The sequence below is a fragment of the Gracilinanus agilis genome, chromosome 2 (assembly GCF_016433145.1).
Source record: "Gracilinanus agilis isolate LMUSP501 chromosome 2, AgileGrace, whole genome shotgun sequence".
NCBI lineage: Eukaryota > Metazoa > Chordata > Mammalia > Didelphimorphia > Didelphidae > Gracilinanus > Gracilinanus agilis.
In genome coordinates, this window is record NC_058131.1 from 433,702,865 (window position 1) to 433,712,924 (window position 10,060).

The window sequence follows — 10,060 nt, forward strand, 5'->3', positions numbered from 1 at the left end:
TTATACTTACTTGCAGCACAGCACAAACTCGAAGGGCTTATTTCTGTCACAGGAGGAATCAAACTTTTTCCTACCTGATATAGTGCAAAATGCAGATTTGGTGCTTGGGGAAGGTATGACTATTTCTAGGGAAGATGGTCTTCATGTGTACTCTTAGCCAGCTATGGATGAATAAGGGACCTAAATGAGGAGTCTCGTGGGTCTAATGACCTCCACAGCCTCACTCACTTCTAGCCTCAGACAGGTCAACAAACCAACTTGTATAGATCAGGCACTTCTGCCCTTTGATGCCCACAGGGGCATCACACTCTACCCTCTGCCCACTGTCACACCTCTACTTCCCTTCCTATGGGACACTTCCAAGTCTCAATATAGGATACAATTTTTGAGACCTTTCATCATTCTTGTCACAGTTATCTTGTAGAACAAAAGAATGTAAAGAGTTTTCAAGATAAAGTTTGCTTTGGGGAAAAAACAATTCTATTTTGATACTCAATAAGGAAATTTAAAAAAGGTCATTTCTGTAAGCTTAAATTTTCCCAAAGTTGAAACTTTTTTAAAAACCATTACTACAAATCTAAAAATATAACTCCAGCTAAAGGCCATACCAGAGATACCTTGTGGGTATAAAGAGTGATCAAAGAGCTTTACTTTTTAAGGATTCGTTTGAATAAACCTGTTAATGAATAAATTCATTAAGTTTAAAATCCTGATAAGTGAATTCATTAACTGACAATAGCTTGTAATATAGTTTCAAAAACCACATTTATCACTATCTTCAGGTACTATACTTGTTTTTGATCTACTGATAATTTAGCTCAAGGAGCTTTCTAGGAAAGTACAGATTATGATAGATTCCATAAAGTTATGCGTGTTTTTTTTTTAATCCTTCTGTCTTAAAATGGATACTGAGTTTTAAAGCAGAAGAGCAATAAGGGTTAGGCAATTAGAGTTAAGTGACTTGATCAGTCACACAGCTAGGAAGTATCTGAGACCAAATTTGAAACCAGGGCAACCTAGAGGCTTGGCTCTTCAGCTGTCCCTAAAGTGACACATTTGTTAGCCAAACCCTATAACTAAAGAATACAAAAGCTTCTAATAACATAAAGGGCAAAGGTAAAATAATTTCATAAAGGCCAAGAACTGCTATAATTCAGGAAAATGTTTATTCCAAACAGTTCTAATCAATATCCAACTACTTGTTAAACATCATGACTTCCAAATTACCTTTCAATCAAACTACCCTAAAAATTACTAACCACTTATCAAGACTGAAAATATTTCCTCAAATGATAATTTTAGATTTCTTTTTTATTCTATATCTTTAGAATTCTTAGTTTTTCTTAAATGTACAAACTCTTGTACAAACTCTATGTATTCCTCTTGAGAGGAATATATATTCCATATGTATATTTTATATAGTAGCAGGTATGCAAAATGTCAACAATGTTTTTATGTATGGCTTGCTAATACATTGAAGAAATGGAAGATTTCATCTTTATCAAATACGGCTACTTCAGTTGAGCATTCAGTACATTTTACTGGGTGATATATTTCTTCATTATCTGCTTGAAATGTAGAATCTTCACTGTCAGACTTCATTTTCTTATGGCTCTGCCTTTTCTTCCGATTCATTGGGCCTTTATATCTTAGAACCTCCTCTTTGTTGACAGAGCAATTCATCACAAACATTGCTCTGTATTGAGTTTTGTAGTATTCATGCCTAAGAGAAAGGGGAAGAGAAATTAAATGTTACATACATGTTTATCTAACAAAGTAAGACTATCACTATCAACTGCTCACCAAAACTTCCACTGACATATATGATGCACTTTGCAAAGCACTTTACATATATTATATCATTTGAGTGCTATGATATCAGGTAAATAATTCAATCATTAGTATCATCTCTTTATACTGTAAAAATAAAAGGCCCAACCCAATACATTTTTCAGCACAGTCAATAATTCTATCGAGGAAAGTGGAGGGAATCTCTCCCACTTCCTGCTTTAGGCACTCAAATTTACAACAGGTTCCTGGACATCTGGAATTTTGCCTCAAAGTTTCAATTATTGCCTCCCTGGCTGTAGTTAAGTCTCTGTACCCTTCAACAGAGTTAACTTCCACCCAGGATCCTCAGTTGGTCAATTGGAAATTTGGGGGGTTATTATTAGTGTCCCCTATAATTTGCTATTTCTCCCTCTTTGTCAATAATTCATCCATACAGATGTCGAAGTCCAAATAAGAAGGATTGTAAAGCTTAATTAAGCGCTTGAACTGCTTTACAACTCCCACTGGTTCTTCTTTATATTCTGGAGTAGCCATGCTCAGGGGACACTACAGGTATCTCCCTTAAAGGAAACATGGTGTGCTTTCTAATGCTTCAGTTTCCATTTCTAATTTAGTTGGTTTATCTGATTTAGTTGCACCCTCTAATTTAGTTGCTTCAAGTTCTTTGCTTTCTGCCATTGTCCCTTTAGCTTTGAGTAATTCCTCATATTGAGTTTAGTATCTAGATAGTTCATTTTAACATTAGATCATTCTTTGCAGTAGTTTGCTTGATGTTTGCTTTTAAATGTTTAAAAACAACTGTCAAAGATTTGATCGTCATGTAAAAAGCACATGAAAAACAATACTAGCACAAGGACATAAGAGATTAGCTATAGGAGTGTCAATGAGATTACTGGCATTAGAAAGTCATAAGCAAGTAAATTTTGTATATAATCCAGTACAATAGTGAAAATGAAAGAAGCCATATCTAACAGAAAAAATCCCATGGTGATTTTGTGTAGCTAATTCACCAGGTTTTCTGAGAGTCCAGAGTCTTTGAATCAAGTTCACTGGGAGATGGGCTTCAGAGCCACCATTTTTTAGAGTTCAGCTCACTGTTACTATAGCTCACAGTGAAACTGTTACTCTAGCTGGTTCAACAGAACCCCTGCTGTGTGTGGGATAACGATTCCAAATGCCCAAAATGACAGTTGGACCCTTAAAAACAGATTTTCTAGTTCTTTGTCCTATGTAACTCACCAAAACTGTAAAACTAAAAGGCGACTGTAAAATAATATAGGCAATGAATTGATTATGGATTATAAACTGATTTAGATACTCTGTTTGCTGTCCTAACAAAGTATCTTAAGTTTATATCAATGAAGTGAAGCTCTCTTCAGTGAACTTCCTCAGGGCCAGGTGCAAGGATGCTAAAGACTTGTTATAAAAATAAAATATTTATTGAAAATAAAAGGATAAAAAGGATTTCTAACTCTAAGAGATTCTAACTCCACCCAAATAAAACTCTGGTTCTGCAAGGAACCACTTCTCCAGTTTTCACAGGTGCTATAAACAAAAAGGGCCTAGGGAGATATAGATATATAGTGATGTGAATGTATCTATCTGTATTCTCCCTAGCTGCAGATGATGGAGGAACACTAACCCCAATCACCCTTGATGGTTGTTATAATTTCCCCTTTCCTCCAACAGTTGCCCAGGGAGGACCCTCGAGAGGTTGGATAGATGTGTAACCCTTTCAGGTCCAACCTGGGGTTGGGTCAATTAATATAGGGCTTTGATTTGCCTTGGATCACGTTTGATATCTGACTGAGTTGACTCCCTCCCCAAGGGTCGTGATATAAAGACCACTCAGGAAGGTACTTGTTAAACTCTCTTTATCTAAACTAGGGAAAGGATAAACAGGACAAGGATTGGGATTGGAGACCCTATCAACCTAATATCTATGACTAGTTGACAATCAGGATTATAGGCTATTGATCTAGTAGAAGCTAGAGCTTTATTCTCCACTACACCTCTGGCCCAGCCTGGCCACAGCTAAGCCAGAGAATAGGGACTGCTATTAATGCAGCTGTGTTGGTGATCTTATTCTCTCAGCTTTCTCACTACCAGTGTTTGGTGATGCACTAGCTCTTACAATCTTCAGGGAATATCCATATTCTTCCTACCCTCTTCTTCATAGACCTCCCTGCCTCCCTTCACCACCCACTCAGAGATTCCCTGTCCAGAGACCTAGAGCCCAGAGACCTATAGAGACCAGAGAGACTTAGAAAGACCCAGAAAGACCCCCTCTAAGTGGCTGTCAGGGGTATTTATGCTGTCAGGCCAACCGACGTTTCCTCCTGGCTCACGGCACCTGGAAACATTCTGTGTCTTCCAACTGCCTTCCCTGTCATTCAAGGTGGCATCTATCATTTCCCAGGTTATGAATATAATACAGGCTACACTAATCCTTCCTAATCTGTTCATTAGAGGTGAGGTCTCCCTTTTCATCTTTGATACTGTTAATTTGGTTTTCTTCTTTCCTTTTTTTATTAGACTGACCAGTACTTTGCCAATTTTATTCGTTTTTTTTCAAAGTACCAGCTTCTAGTCTTATTTATTAATTCAATAGTTCTTTTACTTTTGATTTTATTAATTTCTCTTTTAATTTTCATTTTCTCTAATTTAGTTTTCATCTGGGGATTTTTAATTTGTTCGCTTTCTAGTTTTTTGATTTGCATGCCCAATTCATTGATTTTTTTTCCTCCCTAATCTGTTAACATGTGCTCAAAGATATAAATTTCCCCCTGAGTACTGCTTTGGCTGCATCCCACATATTTTGGTAGGATGTCTCATCACTGTCTATGAAATAGTTATTTGTTTCTACAATTTGTTATTTAACTGATTTTGGAGAATCATATTGACTAACAAATTTTTACTATTCTAAATAAACTAACACTATTATCCTTATAATTCTTAACTTCACCTTCAAGTTATAAAAATAATAAAGGCTAGCTGGTTGAGTCTCAACAAAAATCAAGTCAGGACTCTAAACCTTAATAGACTCAAGAGTCTAAATCAAAGACCAGCTTTTTCTTTGGTCTTCTCAGAGTTAAAAACAATCTATAAAAACATCAATAGATAGTCACTAGTATTTCTCAAGTTGTAAAAGGAAAACACTTAACTCCTTCAGGTCTTTCTCTCCTTTCCTTCTACCTCAGCCAGGAGAGAGTCTCTGTGAGTGACTGCCAACTGCCAGAGACCAACTCCCACTGCCACACCCAGAAAGACTAACTGTCACATAAAAACTATTTACATTGTCAACATTTGAAACTGATGCTCTCTCTCAGCTCTGCTTCAAACTCCAATTCTTTCTCAAGCCAGCTTCTTCACTTCTTATCTCTAAACTAATATAACAATACTTAATTTCTAATATCATCCTTATAATACATGGGTAGGGAATGTGGCTTGATGGATATACTGCTAGAGTTGGATCTAAATTGACCTAGAAGGGCAGCGAGGTAGCTCAGTGGATTGAGAGTCAGGCCTAGAGATGGGAGGTCCTAGGTTTAAATCCGGCCTCAGACACTTCCCAGCTGTGTGACCCTGGGCAAGTCACTTGACTCCTTGGTGGAGAAGTGGTAAGGGTCGCCATTGCCGACCCTTACCACTTCTCCACCAAGGAGCCAATACACAGAAGTTAAGAGTTTAAAAAAAAATTTTTTTTAATTGACCTAGAATAAAAATCTTTCCTTAAATATTCCCTAGCTATGGAAGCTTGAGTTTTCTTTTAACCTCTCAGCCTCAGTTTCCACATCTGTAAAATGGAGATAAAATAGTATCCGCCTAACTAGACAGTGGTATAAAAGAATGTGGAGTGTATAACTTCCCTGCTGGAGATGTAGGCATGGACACATACAATACTGTAGAGTCTATTTTGGGTTTTGCATGCAGTTGCTTCTAGTATGCCATTCACTAGTGGTCCCTATACATGAGTATGAGGAATACCATCCTGAAAGCCTATGATAAGTCACTTTAAAGACATCTTTTGACAAGCTCTATAAGACGGATTGACAAGAACAATATTTGGTATGAACACCAACTCGCTGATGACATGGTAGCTCAAGTACTCAAGTCTCAGGTGGTTTGAGCTGAACTTTTAAGAACTAAGATGCCACTTTCCCCTGGCCTGATGACCTTGGTGTCAGTCTGCCCAGATGAAAAGACCACTGAAGCAGAGGCCACTATGGAACTGTCACCTGCCATTACTCAGAACGCTAGAAGGACCACCTCACCAGCACAAATACTACTGCTAGCATCTTTGTCTGGACAAGATTAGAGCACTAAGGGTAGCTAGACAGTAATCAGGACTTCATCAGATTTACAGACTGGAGAAAGTATGTATTGAGACAAGATAGCATGAAGCTGTGACCAAGGACCTCAAAGGCTACATCCATGGTTGAAGCAATGTGAAGCTGAATACCTTAATACCAGAGACTTACTGAATAATAATTAAGAACAATCTACAAAACTTTGTTTTTGAATGAGAATTGAATGTCAAGAGGGAATAACTCTGAATATAGGAGGTGGGAATTGAGCATGTGGCTGACACATACATCACTTTTCCTATTCTCTCCATCCCCACCTCCTTCAGTCTGGGAAAGGGACCCATAGCCCCTTCACTTGGAAATTTGGAACAGGAAATATAACTAAAGATACTTTTTATAAGCTAGTGAGTTATTAAAAAAAGATTTTTTAAAGGTGTGCAAGGAATTTTTTGTCTCAGCCCAAACTGATGCTGTACATACTGCAATTTATATACTGTCTTCTGAACATATTATATCATATTTAGCTACAAAACTCTCTTCACCAAAAAATGTCAATAGGCTGAAAAAATAGAAGAAAATATAGATTTTATCAAAACAAATACAACTGCCCTGGAAAATAGACCAAGCCTTTACTGCTCTTCTGTCTTGGAACCAATACTTATTGATTCTAAGAAAGAAGGTAATGGTAAAAAAAAAAATAGTATGTGCAAAAAAACAAAATTTTCATATCTGAGGTTTGATATCCATTACTGGTGATCTATATAGGATTCTAAGGTAAATGGCATCATACAACATAAGGAGTACTAGCTCTGAAACAAGAAGACCAGAATTCAAATTCTACCTTTAAGGACTTATAAGTGTAAGATTAAAGTTAATATCCAATAACTCCAAGTATTATATTTTATAAGATTAATAATCATTTGAAGTAAGATAAGTGAAAAAGACAAAAGTAAAAGGCCGAGTAAAGCCAGTTTTCCCAGCCTCAATGAGGGGAAAAGAGAGAGAGAGGCAGGGGCACACAAACTTTATTTCCAAAAGGTAAGGACGTAATGTGAGACGAAAGTAGGATGCTGGGATTTAGAGTCCTGGGGTTCAAATTCTAATTATACATGAGAAAGAAAATGCTATCCACATCGAGAGAAAAAACAGTGGGACTAGAAACACAAAAACATATGACAACACTTGTTTATATGCATACATGATTTAAGGTTTTGGTTTCAAAAGATTGCTCTATTGCAAAAATGAATAATATGGGAAAAGGTATCAATTGATAACATTTGTATAACCCAGTGGAATTGCTTGTCGGCTCCAGGTAGGGGGAGGGAAAAGTGGAAGGAAAGAAAATGTATCGAATAAACATGGAAAAATATATTTTTTTAAATTCCACCTCTAATGTGTAACACCTTTGTGACTTTGAGAAAGTCATTTAACCTCAATTGCTTCATTTGTTTAAAAAAAAAGAGGAGGTTAGACTAATTGACCTCTGAAGTCCTTCCTGTTCCAGATTTGTGAGCTTTATATTTATACTAAGTGGGAAATGATGAGTAGAAGCAATGTTTTCACACCCTGGCCAACTTGAGGTGAAGACCTCAACAGCATACTAAGAACACTGTGTTAGTCCCCCTGAGAGAGGTGATCAGGACTCAGGATACAGTTAAACATTTTTCAGAGGCAGACAATATGGGAATTTATTTTGTTTGATTACAAATATTTGTTTTTTTTTCCCCCAATGGAAAGAGGTGAGGAGAAAAAAAAATTTTTTTTATTAATTGAAAAAAAGTTTTTTTTTTCAAAAGCTACATATTAGAGAAAAGGTATTACAGACCATGATGTAAAATACAGTCATGATATGCTCTTGTCCAAAAACAGAAGCCATCTAAGCAAAAGTTGAGAGTAATGTATTGTCTTTTGAACATGGCTAAGTGGAAATTTGTTTTGCATTATGACACAGATATTTGTTGTTTTTCAATTTCCATTGGGACTGGGAGAATAGGTGGGAACAAAAACAGATTTTTGTTAACTGAAAAATATAATTTTTTAAAAAAAGAATTGTCTATTGATTTGACTAAAAGAGCTTTGGCCTCAAAAGAAATGGGAGGAGCAAAATAAACTCTTGGATATAAATAACTTTTAATCCAGATATCATAAAAAGCTACAATAAAAGCTTTCAATAATCTACAGAAGAAAATGTTGGAGAAGGGTAGAAATGATTTTATAATTTAAAATCTTCTGAAAATAATATAACTAGAACAAAAATGGAAGCAAGTCAAATATGAAAAGTATAGCAAGGATTTTTTGATAATACAAGATATCACAACTAACAAATATGTAAGGTCAAAATTCATAAGGAAATAATTCTCTAAAGAAGAAATGCATATCCTCCAAAAAAGAGAAATATAAATTAAAACAACCAAGAGTTTTCACCTCATACTCAGAAAATTGGCAAAAATAACAAAAGAGGGGGCAGCTGGGTAGCTCAGTGGATTGAGAGCCAGGCCTAGAGACGGGAGGTCCTAGGTTCAAATCCGGCCTCAGACACTTCCCAGTTGTGTGACCCTGGGCAAGTCACTTGACCCCCATTGCCCACCCTTACCACTCTTCCACCAAAGAGCCAATACACAGAAGTTAAGGGTTTAAAAAATAAAATTTAAAAAAAATGACAAAAGAAGGGATTAATCCCTTGATTATTATTATATTGAAAAAACATATTATATTGAAACAAAATGTGACATTCATAATTTCATCACTTAGAAAACCACATATTAACATAATTTATGTTAAATTGTGTTCTTACTTATCTTGTAAAATATTTCCCAATTATAGTGTCCAAGAGCTGCCTATTTGACACTTCTATTCTAGAGGCTCATATACCACTTAAAATGACTTTAGGATTATTAATAGCATACCTTCAGCTATATTTAAGAAACTTGACACAGATAGCACTAAAAGAGAAAGAGAAAAACAAAAACAAAAAATGCAATTTATACTTGAAGGAGTGACTAAATTTAGGAGAGTCCCGGGAAGGATGAAGTCCTGGGTCTAAATAATCACATCCATATTGGGAGGTGATGCCAAATCTCTGTAGTTCTCAATGAGTCTCTCAGTGTAAAATACCTTAGCACTAGGAAGATCAGGCTTACAAAGATGATAACACTTCCTTCATAATCACTAATTCTAACTGCTCTGGAAAAATTATCTTCCATCTACTTAGTGTTTGATGGCCCACAAGCCAGGAACTCTAGGATGAGGGGTACAAAATCTGAGGCTCCAAAAGGGCAGCTAGATAGATAATTCCACTTCTCTCTAATTGTCAGAAATTAAGTTCCTTTCCAACAACACCATCCCTCCAAGTTCTGCTTGGGGCACCTTGATTCCTAAGGGCTGAATTAGCAGCACTGTGGGCCTGCCTTTTGGCCAATGTAATATTGAAAAATTAATATTATACCAAATGTAATATGCTAAATGTAATATTTAGAAATTTGTTTGGAAATATAATATTAATTTTAAAAAGTATTGTGGTGACCATTTATAAAATAATTAACCCTTAAGTCATGAGAATGTTAGTAGCTTTTAATTTAATTTTAGCATATAGTCTATGAAAGAAATAAGGAGGGGACAGCTGGGTGGCTCAGTGGATTGAGAGCCAAGCCTAGAGACAGGAGGTCCTAGGTTCAAATCTGGCCTCAGACAATTCCTAGCTGTGTGTCCCTGGGCAAGTCACTTAACCCCCATTGCCTACCCTTAGCACTATTCTGCCTTGGAGCCAATATATAGTATTAACTCCAAGATGTAAGGTAAGGTAAGGTAAGGTAAGGTAAGGTAAGGTAAGGTAAGGTAAGGTAAGGTAAGGTAAGGTAAGGTAAGGTAAGGTAAGGTAAGGTAAGGTAAGGTAAGGTAAGGTAAGGTAAGGTAAGGTAAGGTAAGGTAAGGTAAGGTAAGGTAAGGTAAGGTAAGGTAAGGTA

The 10,060-nt window shown here is 36.3% G+C and overlaps 1 protein-coding gene and 1 pseudogene across 5 annotated transcripts in view; one reads left to right on the forward strand and one right to left on the reverse strand.

Annotated features, from left to right (window-relative positions):
- Positions 1-1,144: 1,144 nt before the first annotated feature.
- Positions 1,145-10,060, reverse strand: part of LOC123237647 (E2F associated phosphoprotein) — a 35,632-nt gene continuing 26,716 nt past the window's right edge. For all 5 annotated transcript variants that reach the window (XM_044664708.1, XM_044664706.1, XM_044664705.1 and 2 more), the window contains one exon: positions 1,145-1,723. In XM_044664708.1, the coding sequence (XP_044520643.1) occupies positions 1,453-1,723 (271 nt within the window). In that variant the 3' untranslated portion in view covers positions 1,145-1,452. The remainder of the gene's footprint in view (positions 1,724-10,060) is intronic.
- Positions 1,873-6,530, forward strand: LOC123236603 (annotated as a pseudogene).